Source organism: Pleurodeles waltl, chromosome 12 (assembly GCF_031143425.1).
Source record: "Pleurodeles waltl isolate 20211129_DDA chromosome 12, aPleWal1.hap1.20221129, whole genome shotgun sequence".
Classification (NCBI taxonomy): Eukaryota; Metazoa; Chordata; class Amphibia; order Caudata; family Salamandridae; genus Pleurodeles; species Pleurodeles waltl.
The window spans coordinates 364,431,139-364,449,634 of NC_090451.1; the positions used below are offsets into that span (position 1 = coordinate 364,431,139).

Genomic DNA, 18,496 nt, shown 5'->3' on the forward strand with positions numbered 1-18,496 from the left:
ATGTCCCTAGTAATTGCGACTGTGACTCTTGCAGGTGCTGTATCCAATCTTAGATATGAAGAGGCAGACTGAGTACTGGCGTTCATCATCTCTGTGGCAGTCTCTCTACCATCCCATTCCCCTTTCCCCCTCCGGGGTACTCAGCACGAAGGATTAATATTCGTCGTGAGTAGCTCGGGTCGGGACTGAGGAGTTATCTTCTGCTTCTGAGGAAATCGAATTGAAGTATCCTGACACAAGCAGCATGTGACTGAACTGCAAGGAGAGGCCTCCTCATTGAAGATGGCACTCTGTGACTTATCCGCAGGATGGCAGATTTGGAGCACCATGCCCAGGATGCAGAGGGACGCTGCAGATGCTGTAATCTTCGTTTTGTTGGTTTTCTGGAGGGTGCAGAGGGCAGATAGCCTCTTCCTTGAGTGCTGGATTAAAGAGATGTCCCCAGCCACTTTGTCTTCTGTATTTGTTGTTGAAAGAGCTCACTGTGCACTTCCCCTGGCACCACCTTTGGGGGCCCCACCACATACAATCATTACAAAGATACTCAACTATAGCAATAGGGATGCCATCCTCTGGGTGTTTCTACAGACTGGGGATCCCACTTTTTAAAATCATGTGATCTGCATTTTTCCAGACTACACCAGGCAAGTGCAGCAGACGCGGATGAATTTTGGGAGAGTGAAGCAAAAACTCAAGACAATGGGTATCCGTTACATGCTTCTCTACCCAGCTGAGTTGGAAGCCCTCCACGCTGACTGTCTACATTTATTCACTACCCCTCAGGCGGTTTGGGACTGGTTGTAAGTGCGCAGTGAGGGACGGACCCCAGCCCCACCTCTGGATTGGACCTCTGGAACCCACCATTCACGACCAGCATAGAGGCATAAGCGACGTGGGGGGCAGGCTCCTGGTCCTCCCAGTGTGTGGTGGTCTCCCATGATGGCACCTTGGATCTTGAGCAGCAAACGTCTGAACGTGAGGAGGCGAGGGGACTTATAGAGGCAGTGACAGCCTACAATTCAGATGACAGTGTAGCTGATGTGGGGGAAGAGATCCCAGCAATGGGGGAATCCTGATTAATCCACACAGGACGTGAACTGTTGTGGAGTGCACCCCTGGGATGGTGGCGATGTGGGCCCTGCTGCCAGAGCAGTCAACTCACTGGTCCAGACTGGCCAGGAGCCGCAGCATATTCTTCACCTTTACGCACTGCTTAAGTACAACATTACAGGTTGTGTGTGGAAGAATAATGTGGAGTAACCGACACAGGCCACCCCCCTCACTGTGGGTTTGCCACCTGGCACTAGGGAGTGCCTGTTCGAGGGAGTGAGTGATTGAAGTAATACTTTTATTTTATATTGAGGTATTATGAGTTTTGGTGTGAGTGGTGTGTATCTTAACAACTGGACGTGGCAAGGTTCATCTAGTTGTGGCTGTAGTTGGCACCAGACATGCACCCCACCCTAATACCTATTGACTCAGAGAATGTGTGAGTGTATTGATTGAGTGATTGGTGATGACCTGGTAAGAAGTGGGGGGACAGGGTTCAGCCTTCCTTCTCTTCATTTACTTTTCACTTCTTTTGGGAATTCAGTTGTTGTTGACAACTTATTGACAGGGAGGGTTCCAGGGGTGAAATGATGGGGAGGCACTGGTTGTTAATTTTCTGTCTTTACCCAGGGTGGTTGGTGGGATTGTTTTTTAGTTTTTGTTTGGTTGGACCATGACAGTAGCAGTGGTGATGCTCTGATCACATGGGTGTGGAGGGCTGGGAGGGAGATGGTTGGGGGATAATATCAGGCAACATGATGTCACATTTGTTTTTAAACATCTATTTTATTGCTTTCAGCACAAGTATTCAGCAATGAACGCAATTAATAGAGGATCAGGATGACAGCTGTTCTGTAATAACATAATAGGAGAGTAACAAACTAGGGGCCTGATTCTAACTTTGGAGGACGGTGTTAAACCGTCCCAAAAGTGGCGGATATACCACCTACCGTATTACGAGTTCCATAGGATATAATGGACTCGTAATACGGTAGGTGGTATATCCACCACTTTTGGGACGGTTTAACACCGTCCTCCAAAGTTAGAATCAGGCCCTAGGTCTAGGTCCAATAAACAACTGTGCCAAAAATTGTTGGTGTTTCTGCAATCTTATCTTTTTGATGGAGTCAGCTACCCCACTTTCCAACAACCGTGTACTGGTGGATTGTGGTGCAGTACCATGTGATGGAGTATGCATCCCGGATGTTTGTTTTTGTGGAATGTGCGAGTTTTTGACTTGTCAACTATCATATCTGTTATTATGATTACATAACACTGTGATATTTTCTGGTGGACCAACATCTCTATCGCAACTTTGATATTCAGCCCTTAATTTGAACTGATCAAGCAACGGTCTCCCAGTGCGCTCTTTCTGGGTGTATTATGTGTGGTTACCTCATTGTATTCATGCAGCGGTGATCGGGCACCCCTCTTCTCCTGGCCCCCTATGCAGTTTGTCGTACTATGGAGGAAGAGAGCAAATGGTGCAGGAGGTGGGGGCAGGCAGCGCATCCAAGATACCCCCTCCCCAGCATGTGTGCTCCGTACTATCAGATTCACGGCGGGCGCTCGTCATTCTTAACCTCTAGTCTAGTGACAAATGCTTCCCAGGCGTCACATCCTGTGCGGGTCTGGCCTCTGTCTTGCAGCCTGCGTAATACTTGATTCTCCGTACGCACCCAGCGTAGTGTCATGGCGTGCCACGACTTAAGCTCTGGCGCCTTGGGGGCTTTCCAGTTCATTGCAATCAATCCTTTGTACATTATGAGTGCTAGATCTGTAAATCTATGAATGTATATGTGTTGTTTGTTTCTAGTTCTAATACACAGTAAACAAGATCTAGGTTCTGGCGAGAACAAATGGTCCGTTATATCAGAGATATCAGCTACCACTTCCCACCACTATTCTTCCAAGGGACCGCACTCCCATCCCATATGATAGAAGTGGGCCGACGGGGAACCACAACTGGGGCATAGAGGATCGGACGCAGGAAACATGCGCCTCAAACGGGACAGTGAGAGGTAGGTCTGATGTATGAAATTAAATTGGGTGTAATGAAACCTGGGGTTCCGCGACACCTGCTGGGTGTGACCAAGGGCATGCAACCAATCCTCCGGGGATAACAGGTTCGGGAGAACAGCGTTCCACCGCCCTCTTGCATTTTCCATACCATTTTCGGGAGATCTGTTCAAGACTTTATAAAGATTTTTTATGACTTTAGTTTGACCGTCGTACGATAACATGTGATGAAGTGCAGGGGAAATGGCTGGTTCCTGGTCACCTGACGTCCATGCGCTCTTTATTAAGTGGCATATAGAGTAGTAAGCTATGAATTGACCTGGCCCCACCGACGTGAGATCTTTTATAGCCTCAAATGTCATCAGAGCGCCGTCCTCGAAACAGTCCACTACCGTTAATATTCCTACCTCTGCCCAAGCGGTCGCGGAGTACGCTCTGTTCGAACTGACACTTCCCGGTAACTGCCCCAAGGGGATGAGGGGAGAGTTTGGGGACATAGTGCAGCTTTTTTGTATATACCGTTTCCAACATTCGTGTGCAACTGTCATTAAGGGTTTACCAGTGACACCTTTCACCATGTTATTTGACAGCCATGTGAGCAACGGCACTCCATGTAATTGCGTGTTGACCCACGCAGGCTCTGCTGATTCAGGCCTGTGTATCCAGTTCAGTACCCATTGCAGTTGCGCAGCAGCAAAATAAAGTTCAAAATTGAGGGTGCCTAACCCGCCCTCACTTAATGGATGGTGTAGAGTGGCAAGTGAAACTCAAGTCCCGCCCTTTCCCCATATGAGTCCCAGTAATAGTTTATTCAGTTCGCAAAAAAAGCACTTGGGTACCACAACCGGTAGTGTTGCGGAGTAGTAAAGAAGTCAGGGAAGTAGTAGCATATTCGCCACTGCTACCCTGCCCAGCGGCGACAAGGGGAGCGAGCACCAAAAACGCGAAGAACCCTTCATGGAGTTTAGCGTTCGACCCAAATTGCCATCCCTCAGGTCCTCAGATTTATGATAGATATGGACTCCCAAGTATTTAAATGTATCAAAGCACCACTTCAGACGTCCCGCAGGAGCATCCTCCCTCGCGCTCAGGGGCAAAACAGTCAAGGGGAACAAGCAAGACTTATCCCAGTTGACCACCAACCCCAGTATACCCCCATAATCGTCTAACAGGGATATCACCGAAGACATCACCTCGCTCCCCCTTTCCAAATATATCAATGCGTCATCCGCGTATAACAAAATGATGTGATATGTTCCAGATCTACTCACCTCCCACTGCCTCTCCGCCGCACGTAACCTAGTCGCCAGTGGCTCCATCGCAATGGCGAACAGCAAGGGAAACAGTGGACATCCCTGCCTGGTTCCTCTGCTGATGGGGAAGCTATCCGATATGATGCCTCCCGTTTTCACCCTAGCCCTGGGTTCGGCATATAGGGTCTGTACCCAGCATACAAAGCTGGGGCCAAACCCCATATCATGCATGGTGGCAAACAGGGAGTCCCAACCTAGTGTGTTGAATGCCTTCTCGATGTCTAATGACATCGCCACATTGTCGTACGCCTCAGGCAGGCAACATGATGTCACATTACAAGTTTGTGACATGTAATGCAAGGGGGATTAACTCCTGCATGAAAAGATACAGGGTACAGAATTATTTGCACAAACTATGACCCTTATTTATACTTTTTTAGTGCTGCATTTGCGTCATTTTTTGATGCAAATGCGTTGCAAACTTGCAAAATACAATTGTATTTTGTAAGTTTGCACCATTTTTGCATCAAAAAGCGGCACAAAGGTGGTGCTAAAAAAGTATAAATATGGGCCTTAGTGTGCATATTGCACTACTGCAGGAGACACACTTAATGGAGGGTGAGGTGCTCAAGGTGCACCAGAAATATGGAGTTCATTTGTATTCTGCCACAGGTCCCCTTTCAGGTTTTGTTACCTCATACTGCACAGCCTTTTAGACGGTATGGAAGTATGCCTGTTGGATGTCTATGCCCCAAATGTGGATGACAGTGATTTCTACATTGACCTGGAGAAGGGACTACTCCCATACATAGGCGTCCCTCTGTTATGGGCGGGGTACTTTAACTGCATACTGGATGGGTGGCTCAATCACCATCCACTGAGGCTCCACACTAACGTGAATATGGCGGGCCCTGGGCGGAGAGATGGAACGCCTGCATTGTGTAGATGCTTGGCCGGTAACCCCGAGGAGCGGGAATTCACTTGCTATGTGCTGACACATGAGACTTACAGCTGTTTGGACCAGTTCTTACTCTCCAGTGATGTGATGACTGCCATTCTGAAGACCCACATTCAGGGCAGGTTTCTCTCAGATCACATGCCGCTGTTGTTCGGCTGGGTTGCTGGCGGCACTAAGACACAGGCCCGCATTTAGCATTTACACCTTGGGGTGCTGGAAGATGCGTTATTCAGGGAGTAACTCCATAACTATCGGCTACTTCGGCTCTAATTGGCTATCCACTGAGCAGTGGTGGTTGGAATGGGCCACATTAAAGGTTGTAACATGTGAGGAGTTCCTGCCTAGAATTAATGGCACAAGACGTCGCCTTGAATCTGATCTGTCCAAGGCTGAGAAAGCCTCGCAGACCACCAGTGTTCTGCACACATGGAGGTGGAGTGTGGGGAGTCCTTGATAGAAGTGCAGCATTGAGACATGTGCATATGGGGCTGATCAGACTGTCTGACCAGACGTGAGTATTGGCAGTGGGTCCAAACTGAAGGTGTTAAAGTTAGACTTGGAGCTGGGGGGCCTGGTGTCTCTGGTGAGGGCTTCAACTGCTCTTAGAAACTGGGTTTCTGGTTAGCAGAGGTATGCACCCTGTCCAAGCAGGAATCACAATCATAGTCAGGCTAAGTCCAATGCACACCATAAAGGAACTTGTGTTCACCCTCTGGTAGCTTGGTACAAAGCAGTGAGGCTTAACTTAAGAGCCAATGTGTAAAGTATTTGGGCAACACTTCAAACAGTAAAACTGCATAAATACCACACATAATGACACCACATCTGACTAGAACAATAGAGCTCATTTTTGTAACAGGACAAGACCAAAACAACAAAAATCCAATAAGTAGAAGTTGAGATATGAATTTTTAAAAATAAAAATGCAATATAATGCTCTAAAGTATACAGCGCCAACCGAGGATAAGCTGGTCCCCCAAGACCAGGTTAAATCCAAAAGCTCAGGCTGACCCCAACGGAGCATGGGTCAGATACAGTCATTGAAAAGTCCAGCTGAAGTTTTCTCAAAACTTCTCAAAAATTTAGCCAAGAGTCCTGTTCACGGGGAAGAGCCCCAGAGCTTAATTTCAGGAGCCTATGACTGGATTGGCCCCTATTGGGGGTCCAGAGCTGGTTGAAGACAGGTCCAGGAGCTGTAGCAGGTGGGTTGGAAGTCCTTTTTTGTCCCCGAGACTTCAGAAAACAGGAGGCAAGCCAACAGCAAGCCATTGGAGTCACTTTGGTTCGGAGATGTAGAGATGCCGGTCCAGTCCTTCTCGCTCCCAGGCAAGAGGGCAGCAGGCAGCATATTAGCTCAGCAAAGCAGGACTCAAGCAGAGTAGCAGCTCAGCAGAGTGGCAGTCCTTGTAGCAGCACAGCAGTCCTTTTCCTGGTAGAGTATCCCCAGGTCCAGATGTTTACTGAGTTGGTAGTGTCAGAGGTCCAGTACTTATACCCACTTATGCCTTTGAAGTGGGGGGGGATTCAGAGAAAGGTCTTTGAAGTGCACAGAGGTCCTTTCTTCTTGCCTTGGTCCCGACCTACTACATGGGGGTATGCAGCCCTTTGTTTGTGGTAGGATTTAGCTCTTTCAGGTATATCAGCCCCTCCCTTCCATCCCGCCCAGGATGGCCCATCAGCCACACCTAAGTTCCCTTTGTGTATTGCTGTCTAGAGGAATGCACAAGCCCAGCTGTCACTCCACTCCAGACATATATTGGAGACAGGCTGTAGGCACCAAATGGCTAAAGTGAGAAAATGCCAACTTTTAACAGTGGCATTTTCAGAACTTTAATTTAAAATCCAACTTCACCATAAGTTGTGATTTTAAATTGTAAGTACAGAGACAACAAACTTGAAAAGTCTAACTCTGCGCAGTTGGGAATTACACTTAAAAAGATGCATAAAAGTAATCCCTATGTTGTCCTGTGGGTGAGATTGGCCTTGCAGTAGTGAAAAACAAATTTGGGAGTTTTTTACTTCCAGTGCATCTAAAACTTAAAAGTCCATGTCATGCCTTTAAATACATTGTATCCTGCCCTGTGGGTCAGCTATGGCCTACCTTAGGGGTGACATATGTATAAAAAGGTAATGTTAAGGCCTGGCAAGAGCTTTATATTGCCAGGTCGAAGTGGGACTGGACACTACGCAGACAGGCTTTGCAGTGGCAGGCCTGAGCCATGGTTAGAGAGCTACTTAGGTGAGTGACACAATACGTGCTGCAGGCCCACTAGTACCATTTAATTTACATGCCCTGGGCATATGTAGTGCACTTTACTAGGGACTTATGGGTACATTAAACATGCTGATTGGAGTTAAGCCAATGTTACCATTATTTAGGGAACAGAGCACGTGCACTTTACCACTATTAAGTAGTGGTAAAGTGCTCAGAGTCCCAAACACAACACAAACGAGGTCGAAAAAAGAGGAGGGGGAAGGCAAAATGTTTAAGGTGATCTTTCAGGGAGGATCATTTTCCAACACATGCTATGTTGACATTTACACACAGAGGTCAGCTAATAATTTACTAGAACATGGTTTGGCTTGATCTCAAACATATACACTGTGTACCTGAGAAAAGCCTGCTTCAGATCACAACCAGTGTGTAGGTAATTATGTTGGATTACTCAGAAACAGATGAATTTGTTCAACCACTGTGTATAATGGCATAATTTTAACTACAGCACTGGAGCTTGGGCACCAAACAGAACATCTTTTCACTTGAATCCAGTTGTATTCCTCAAACAAATATCAAAGCAGTAACTTAAATGAACTTTCATGCTATTTTATCAATGGTGTCCCTGCTCAAATAATTTTTGTGAAAGTGTCTTTGTTATTAATATATTTTCAGATGACAGCCCACCACCTGCTGCTCCTTTTGATCATCGCATTGTGAGTGTCAAACAAGCCCCATTAAGCACAAGCTACTCTGTTTGCCAGGACCACTTACTGGGCGGGTAAGTCTGTCTGGAACAAAAGACTGTTTTTCGATAGGTATATCACACAGTATTAGCCAAGTAAATAAAGGTGCACATAGGGCCATAGCTGCAGTCTGTGCACTGTGCCATCCACAAATGACCGCTATGTTAAATACTATAGATATTTCTTTGCATTTTTAAACACTGTCCGCTTCACCAGTTGGCATTAGAGCACTTTCTATGTATTATTAAATACTTGCACATGACAATTTTACATAGCACAGCAATCGAAAAATGAACTACAGTTGTAGGGAGAGCAGAAGGGAGGGGCAAGGTGAGTGGGGGAGAAAGACATGGTGTAGCTAATGAAAAATAACTAATATAGCATCTTGCTAAGATGATAGACCACCAAAAGAAACATGACGTGACAAAATAGGAGAGGACATAACAGCCTAGGTGCATCTTTCAAATGGAAAATGAAGCGTTTGCTGTGTGTGGCTTTCACAATACATTAGCATTATTACCAGATTACTGGTCATATTCTGTTCTGATGCCAGAGCATTGAAAAATGAGTTTTAATTTCACTGCTCTGATGTCAAAGTAATAAAAAACTATGCTTGAAGTTGGTATTCTGGCAGACACTGATCCACTCATACGCCAGGTGTTAGTTAAAAGAGCCCAAGGGGAGGGGCACTGTGTGGAATGGTGGCTAATAGACCTCTATCATACCTGTGTTCCCCTGCCTTTTATGGGCCTATGTCGTCCTAAAGAAGGCATGGAAACTCATCCGGTGGTCTTGCGCAGTGGCATGACAAAAGCACCCGCAGCCCCTGTGGAGCAGGGGTTGGGGGGGAGGTTTGGGCTGAGTTCCAGGGGTCACCCTCAGCACAGCACCTGGCTTGTGTGCGTCCAGAGGAGGACCCCCCTCCATCCTCCATGTTCTTTGATCTGTGAGGATCCGCAACTCACTGGGAGTTGTAGTGTGCTCCCACACAGGGTCTCCCCTCACATATTGAGAGTGAGGAGCATGGCTTTGGATGGAGAGTGAGAAGTAAGGTGGTGCGGGTGGAAGGAAATGGCAGCTGTTGACTTCTTTATGAGTTTTTAAATATTGGGAGAAGGGTGTTTTTATCAAGGTGGCTGATGTAGGAGAGTGGTTGGTCAAAAGCTACTTTGTTACTGTTTGGGACAGGCAGGTGGCAGAACTACAGGTCTGTATTGCTTTTAAAGTTTCCTTGCGGGGATGGAGTGAAGAAGGCGTGAGAACAGGATCAGCTGATCAGGGGATGATAATATGAACGATTTAACGCAATATAAAATTGAGTGACTTGGAGTTTTCCACCTTGGGCTTCACTCTTCTTGTCTACTTGATGTCACAAGGAGACACTCTTTAAAAAAAAAAATATTGAGCTTATTAAAGATATATAATATATGCAATACATACAATTGATATAATTCACGAAACATTACTTCCTCCATTAATTAATTATCTTTCTTGTATCATTCGGTGCATTACAATTGAATACACATGGTTAGTAAACCACAGGTGCTTAATCAAGGGTATGTGGCTAATAGTTATACTCTGTACATTTGCCCTGAGATGGTCCTGCATTTGGAAGATCCCCCTATAATATGCTAATAACTCCCTCCATTATGCAGATAAGTTGGGTGGTGAGGAACAATAGGACCATATTGCCTCAGATTTAGTGCCGCTCCCTGCATGTTTATCATAAGCTTCTTTGAATCTGCCTATCTTAGTCAATTTCTCCCCCCATCTCTGCAATGTAGGGACCTGGTTGGTCCTCCAGTTTTGAAGAATTAGTGATCTGGCCACAATGACCTGCCTTCTTAATTCTTAGGCACTAGAAAATCAAATAGCACCAATCCTGCTTCTGGGGGGATTACAACCCACACCTGCTTGCTTTGCTTAAATGTTGAAATAGTTCCTCCCAGAAATAGCCCAATTTTGGACAAGTAAAGGATATATCAAGCCAATCACTAGTACCCATCACATGGCAATGAAAACATTGATCCTGTACTTCAGGATTCGTTCTATGGAGAGTGTTTGGAGTGTAATAAGCCATCCATCGTGAAAGAAAGGTCATTCTTTTGAAAGTGACTGCTCACAAAGATTTATCACCTTGAACCAATATAATCTGCGTGTCACTCTCCGATAATTTGCACCCAGTGCACAAATATATCTTATCTAAATGTTTGGGAACCAGGTCCTGCTTTGATGCATTCAGAAGCAATCTATACCAATTGCCAATCCCTGTTAGCTTGGTTTTGGCCAGCAAATGTATAATCTGATGGGGTTCTTGGCTTACATTGTATAAAGTGGAAAGGAAGTGCGTTATCTGAAGATAACTCCACACAACATTGTCTCCCAAACCTTCAGTCCTCTTCGTGATTTCACCCCAGGTTAATACCCTGCCTTGTATAACCAAGTCCCTCAGCACTTTGTATTCTCACGAAGCCCAGAGTGAAAACACTGCTGGGGAGAGTGAGAGGGCAAACAAATTCGATTTTGAGAGCTGTAAATAATAAAAGCAAGCCGATACCTGGTAAAGCTTATATATAGCAGATAGTCAACTGCACAATTTCTGCAAGGTCTTATATCAGGGTATTTTGGTAGTTTTGCAGTTTTTATAAAAGCAGGAATATTCATCACAGATTCACACGCCATTTTCTTGAAAAAATAAAGTTCCAGCTCGCTGCTACTCCCAGAAGTCTAGCTGTCAAATCCATAATGGCCTCCTGAAAATAGACGCAAATATATGGTAGTGCCAATCTGCCCAGTTACTTTGTCAGTTGCAATATGGTGAACTTGATTCTAGGAGTCATGTTGCACCATATAAAGCTTGTCAGCCTAGAGTCAAGTTCTTGGAAATATTGACTATTAACCTTGATTGGAACCTTGGTAAACAAAAACAGCAACAATGGCAAAATAGACATCTTCACCAATTCCACCCGTCCAATCAATGTTATTGGTAGAAGAGACCATCTATTTAACAAATCATGATCCTTCCTGCACATAGCTATGTAATTCAATCAATAGAGCTGCAGAAAGTCAGTAGTAACATTTATACCCAAATAACTAACTGGGCCTCGAGTCCTCATCTGTGAATGCAAAGATATTGGGAGATCTTCTATAGAGGCATTGAACAACAGTGTCTTTGTCTTGCTAGAATTCACTTTATAGCCTGCACTGTCTGAATATTCATCCAGTAGCTCGAATGTTAGCTGCATATTAGCATATTGGCTGTGTTAATTTTGGCATCCCTTCTAATGGTGCCAGCAACCCGGATGTATTTAGTAATTTAATCGTCAGTGGCTCATTGAAGAAGGCAAACAATATAAGTGATAAGTGGTACCCCTGGTGTGTGCCTCTGTTCATAGAGATCTCACCAACCATGCAAGAATTCACCTTGGCCTTTGTCCCCTTGATACAGATTTTTAAGCAAAGACGTAGCCTCTTTCCAGCATGGTTACCCCCATTTTTGGCCTGTTTGTCAGTGTGTTTGACTGTGTTTACTGGGATACTCCTAATCAGGACCCCAGTAGTTATGCTCTCTACCTTAAATTATGGTTATTTGATACTGGTAACAAGTGGCAAACTGGTGCCCCCTTATAAGTCCCTAGTATATGGTACTTAGGTACCCAGGGCATTTCCGGTTCCAGGGGATCCTTGTGGGCTGCAGCATTTCTTTTGCCACCCATAGGGAGCCCATGCAAAGGGTTCTGGAGGACTGCCATTGCAGCCTGCGTGAAAACGTGCATGCACCCTTTAACTGCCATTTACACCTCACCAGGTCACTTATAAGTCACCCCTAAAGCATGCCTTCCAGCTATGAAGGCAGGGCGCAGAGTGCCTGTGTTTGAGGGCAACCCTGCACTAGCAGAGGTGGCCCCATGACCTCCAGGACCATTTTCCCTGACCTCGTGAGTGCAGGGACGCCATTTTACACGTGCACTGGACATAGGTCACTACCTATGTCCAGCTCCAATGTTAACTCCGAATATGGCCATGTTTGGTATCAAACAAATTGGAATCATACCTTTTGCAAGCATTGGTTGTATGATTCCATGCACTCTGGGGGCTCCTCAGAGGACCCCCAGTACTGCCATTACAGCCGTCTGAGGTTTTCCATGCAGCCCCAGCTGCAGGCACCTCTCAGACAGGTTTCTGACCCTCCTGTTGCTCACGCAGCTCGAGCCCAGTAAGGCACAACAAACCATTTCCTTTGGGCGAGGGATGTTACACCTTCTCCATTTGGAAATAGGTGTGAGAGGCTTGGGAGGGGTAGCCTCCCCAAGCCACTTGAAATGCTTTGAAGGGCACTGTGACGGGCTGGAACCTGCTCGCCCGCACTCCGCTCCTGCTTGTGCTGACTCTGCCCCTGGTGCTCTGAGGCTTCCTGCACGGGATTGGTGGAAGGGTCGGCAGTGGCGGAGCGCTGGAAGTTCAAAAGTACCGCAGCATACTGGTACGGCGGTCAGAGCTTTGGAGGAGAAACCCGGAGACCAGAGAGGAGCTGTGAACCCTTTCATGGAGGAAGGAACACTTAGCAACAGAGAGGTGAATGTGAGAACCCAGGACCGGATATCGCCAGAGAGTCGGAGACAGCGGTCTCTTCCAAGCACCAGAGCTGAAGACGGAAGACGAGCGTCAGGAGATCCTGCTCCAGGCAACCGGGAAGACGAGTGGCTGCAACCCGCCACGCTTCAGGAGAAGCGTGGCCATTCAGGTGCGTGGGACTACGTCCCTGAACGAGAGTGCGAGTGAGAGACAGAGTGCGGAAAGAGGGGGGGGGTCGGAAAGCACGGAAAGGCGGGAGGGGAAGGACAAACCGAAAACCATAACAAGCACGAGCACGGGAAAAAGGGAAGCGGGGTGGAACAGGGAAACAGACAAGGACAAGAGAGGGGGAGGAAACAAATACAATACTTACCACGAGTCACTATAGAGCAACGTCACCGATACGGAAACCAGCAAACCCTCACACGGTTCCGTTAAGCACTAAAAAGAAAGAGATAAAACGACAGGAGTGAAAACACTGAGAGACAGAAGGGTGAGTCAGGGAAGGGGGAAAGAATACAGAGACTAACCAGAGGTTGCTGGCATACACACTTACTGCTATCTTCTCTTCTCTCCACATGTACTTCCCGGGAACGACCTGTGAACCAGGGAGACAGAAATGAAGAGTGAAGACCAAACCTCAAGAACATCCCCACCCTCAAGACCCAAACCAAATACTCACCTGTTTTCTACTATATCTTCTATCCTCAATAAAAGACCTTTTATTGACTACCACGGTCTAGATTGCTTTATCCGCGAGCTCCCGCTCACAAGTGGTGTCAGAAGTGGGATTTCAAAAACCCCAAGGAAAGAATACACAACCATGGAGGAGAAGACAACTATGGCAGATGTCATAGCCCAGTTGGCTGAGGGGCAACAACATCTTCAATTGATATGGGAATAACAAATGAAAGAAGCCAAAGAGGAACGGGAGGCATTGCAAACAGCACTCAAAAGCCAGGCGACGATTATGACTAATAACCAACTGGTACATGAAACAGCACTGGGTAAACTGACCGACACCATCGCCCATACAAAAGTACACCCCAGGGTACCAAGTAGTGTGTTACAACGATACCAGGAATCTGAGGATCCAGACTCTTTCTTCACAAACTTTGAGGGAGTGGCCAGTACTGCTAATTGGCCTGAGGACAAATGGGGCCAATATATCACCCCCCTTCTCACTGGCCACTTGCAAACAACATACCAAGCTATCAATCCGAGTGGGAACCTAACATATAAGGACATAAAGAAAACAATTTTAGAAAGAGTGGGCTTGGACAGTGAGAGCTATCGCACCAAGTTTAGGCAAATGAAATGGCAACACCAGGAGAATCCCCGTACATTATATTATAGAGTCCAACATTCAGCCGGGAGGTGGTTGCAACCTACAGAGAAGACAAGGGAAGAAATGTTTGACATAATAGTGTTAGAGCAGTACTTGGATGCTTTACCCCCTACCACTCGGAACTGGGTACGACAGCATCCAGGACTCACAAATGAAACGGCCGTAGATCTTGCCTGTGCTTATCACAGAGGCTCTGACTTCCGCGCTACAGTTAGCCGGGCTCCTCCTCCTACGATCTGACCAGCCATTCCTAGACCACAACAACCAAGGCCGGTCGGAGCCCAGGGGCCGGAACGAACGCAACCAGGGAGCCCGGGACCCTCTGGACACACCGGTCCTGGTCCTCAATGCTACAATTGTTCAGAATGGGGCCATATAGCCAGATATTGCCCACATAAGAAAGATGCCGAGGAACCCATGGAGATAGGGTTAACCAAGGGGAAAGTATTCTGGACTGGAGGAGAGAAACCGAAATATAACCTCCCTATCTTTGTCAATGACGTAGAAAGACTGGCCCTAATCGACTCCGGATGTAGCCAGATTGTGATCAGGGAAGATTTAGTGATGCCAGGGCAAGAAGAACCCAAGACCCAGGTTCTCATCACCTGTGTACATGGGGATCAACGGTATTATCCCCTTGCCACTATAAGATTAAAATGGAAAGAACAAATCGAGAACCTTCGGGTCGGGGTACTCTCCAACCTAGATGAAGATATAATTCTTGGGACCGATTACGAGGACTTCCCTTCCTTATTGGAGAAAGCCGGACAAGAGCACCTTTTGAGGGGTTGGTGGCCGGAGGCACCTAGTGGAGTCATAACAGAAGAACCCACACGGGAACGGAGTATCCTCAGCAGGAAACAAAAACGAGAACAACAAAGGGCTTATACACAGCAAAGTACATCACAAGACAGGCCTGTTACAAGGGGGAAAATGTGCACAATCACCGGGGATTTCCAACGGAATCAGAATGAGGACCCCACTTTATAACACGCATGGCAGCAGGCTGAGAATGGGGCAGCACCAGGGGCAGGTCCCAGGTTCCTGATTCATAATAACCTGTTATATAGAAATCCCACACCCACTAGAGGAAATGACCTACAGTTAGTAGTGCCCAAAAGCCACCGCCCACAAGTATTACAATTAGCACATGGGGATAATGGGGAAGGGCACTTAGGGAGGGAGAAAACTGAGGAAGCTATCCTTAGACGATTTTATTGGCCCGGGGTTTATGGTGAAATAAGAAAGCATTGTTCAGAGTGCCCCAAATGCCAGTTGTATAATCCCTCGCCACAAAGACCCGTGCCCCTACAACCTCTTCCGATTATTGACATTCCCTTTACCAGGGTGGGAATGGACCTTATCGGGCCCCTCACCCCTTCCACTCGAGGTAGACAATATGTTCTAGTCCTAGTGGACTATGCCACACGCTATCCCGAGGCCATACCCCTTCCCAGTATACACACTAAAGCTATTTCCCAGGCAATGATAGTGTAGTGTGGTTAGTTTTACGTATTCATTGCGCTTTAGCTTCAGGCTTTAGGCCTTTGTGCACTTTGCCCTGAATATATTTTATTCATTTGCTGACAGCTTAGAGCCTCTGTGTACTTTGCTTTACATGCTTTTTATTAGGCTTCGTACTGTTATTTTTCAAATAGCCAGTTCTACGGTGTTGTTTTTTATTCATATCACACTGTTTTGCCTACTTCAGCACTGGAGTTCTCCATAACATATTTACTCTGTGCTTCAGTCAAGGATACAGTCTGGTACATTGCCGATAGACGTGGTAAGAGTTTAGACTTGGCATTCCTGCGTAGGGACATTTTGTGATCACGATGACATGTTAGTTATAAAATCACTTCCTTATCCCAATACACGCAAGAGGGAGATTCCGACCAGGGAACCACAACTTGACGCTGACTGCCTCGTTGCAGATGCTGAACCAAGATCACAGGTCTTTGCTCAGGTATGAGGGCTGATGTCTCCACAGTGATTCTAATAGGCAAGCTAGAAGCTTAACATGCTGTGCTCTAGATAGAACAAGCAGAGGGAGAGTAGAAACTGTTTGACAATATGATAGCTTTGTTTTTATGTTTTACTCTCCTGGTAACTATTACAATCCTACTGTGTTGTATCGTTCTGGTTATTGCGGCTCAAGCCTTAATATCTAAAATACAGTCGTTTTATTAAAACATTATATAAAACTTATACTGTCTTTGTCATTTGTATATGAGATCATATTGGAAATAAGAGAGTTGGTTTGGATCTGAGTAACCACGACTTCCCTGAGAAGTTCCAAAGATGTCATGCGCTCGGCTGCCAAATCATTCCTTCCACATGGGAGAAATGAGGCACTGCTAGTTAGCCGGAGCAAAAACCGGATTTAGGGTGACAGAGTTCTTTACACGTGGGTCAGACTCAGTCCCCCACACCGTTATAGATCCTGCTACCTAGAAATCCAGTAGTCTCATTTAGAATAATGAGAGCCCACGCGACAATAGAGTTCTTTTCACGGGTGGGTTTCCCAAAAGAAATATTGACGGACCAAGGGACTCCTTTTATGTCTAGGTTAATGGCTGAAGTATGTCGTTTACTAGGGGTTAAACAAATCCGTACTTCAGTGTATCATCCTCAGACAGATGGGCTGGTGGAACGATACAACAAAACCATTAAATCCTTACTAAGAAAGAGTATATCGGAAGCCGGTAAGGATTGGGAAAAGAAACTACCGCTGGTTCTATATGCTATTTGTACCCATGTACAAGCCTCGTTAGGCCATAGACCTTTTGAAATGTTATTTGGTCGACAGCCACGCACACTGTTAGATATGTTAGCTGAACAGTGGGAGGACACGGAGGAAGAGGTAAAAGACCTCTTAACATATACCAGGGAGTTAAGAGAGAACCTTCATACAGTATGGGAGGAGGCCCATGCTGCTTTACAGGAAGCTCAGAATAAGCAGAAGCAAATCTATGATACCCGAAGTGCAATGCGCACCCTAACAGTAGGAGACAAAGCTCTAGTTCTACTCCCTAGCACTGAGAATAAATCTTTGGCCAAATGGCAAGGGCCATTTGAAGTAATAGCTCAGATCAATCCCACCACATATAAGTTGGCCATTCCCCAAGGAAGTGGAAGGGAACAGATATATCACATTAATCTGCTAAAAAAATGGCTAGAACCCACAGGAGGCTCTTCCATTCATTTTATTAACTCAGAGGTTACTGAGGACATCCCATATCCCATATTACCTCACCGGGATCTGTCTAACCAGGCACAACCCTGGATCAATCCCACTCTTGAAAGAGGGTGCCACAATCAACTAACCTGCCTAGTACAGCACAATCAAGATGTCTTCTCTAAATATCCAGGCAGAACCACCCTAGTCCAACATCCCATTCGTCTAAAAATGAACACTGTCTCATGACAGCGACCCTACCGTATTCCTGAAGCTAAACAAAAAGTTATTGAAGAGGAAGTCCAAGCCATGTTGACAGCCGGTATCATAGAACCATCCGCCAGCCCATGGTGCTCGCCAGTTGTGTTGGTACCCAAGCAAGATGGTAGCACCTGGTTTTGTGTCGATTATAGGGGAGCCAACAACTTAACCTATTTCGACGCATATCCCATGGCTAGGATAGATGAACTGATTGAGCGGCTAGGCCAGGCCAAATTCCTCTCCACCCTGGATCTTACCAAGGGTTATTGGCAAATACCCTTGAAAAAGGAAGACAAAGAAAAAACAGCATTCGCCACCCCCTCTGGTTTATATCAGTTTACTGTCCTCCCTTTTGGGCTTCACGGGAGCAGTATGCTGCTGCCTATCTCAATGACATTGTTATTTATAGTAACACTTGGGAGGAGCACTTGACACACCTAGATACTATATTACAAGCTCTTCGAAAGGCCCAGTTAACTGCTAATCCTGAAAAATGTAGACTTGGACAGACTAGTATAAAATACCTGGGGTATATTGTTGGGAACGGTCAAATTAGACCCCAAGTAGAAAAAATTGAAGCCATCTCCAGAATGACATTCCCCAAGAGAAAGAAAGATATCAGAGCATTCTTAGGTTTAATTGGGTATTACAGACGTTTTATTCCTCATTTCTCTACGGTGGCGGAACCCCTTACTGAGATGCTCAAAAACACATATCCCAACACCGTTGGTCCTCCCTCGGTAACTGCCTTGCAGAGTTTTGACAAGTTGAAAACGCCTCTCATGTCTGAACCTGTACTTTGCTGTCCTAATTTCTGTAAACCCTTTGTGTTACTGACTGATGCCTCTGATGTAGGTCTAGGAGCAGTGTTGTCCCAACCACAGGATGATGAT

At 46.2% G+C, this 18,496-nt stretch overlaps 1 protein-coding gene across 2 annotated transcripts in view; it reads left to right on the plus strand.

Moving 5' to 3' along the window:
* The window catches only part of MYLK3 (myosin light chain kinase 3), a 386,764-nt gene that overhangs the window by 203,335 nt on the left and 164,933 nt on the right, over nt 1–18,496 (plus strand). For both annotated transcript variants that reach the window (XM_069216622.1, XM_069216621.1), the window contains exon 5: nt 8,171–8,276. In XM_069216622.1, coding sequence (XP_069072723.1) covers nt 8,171–8,276 — 106 coding nt within the window. The remainder of the gene's footprint in view (nt 1–8,170; nt 8,277–18,496) is intronic.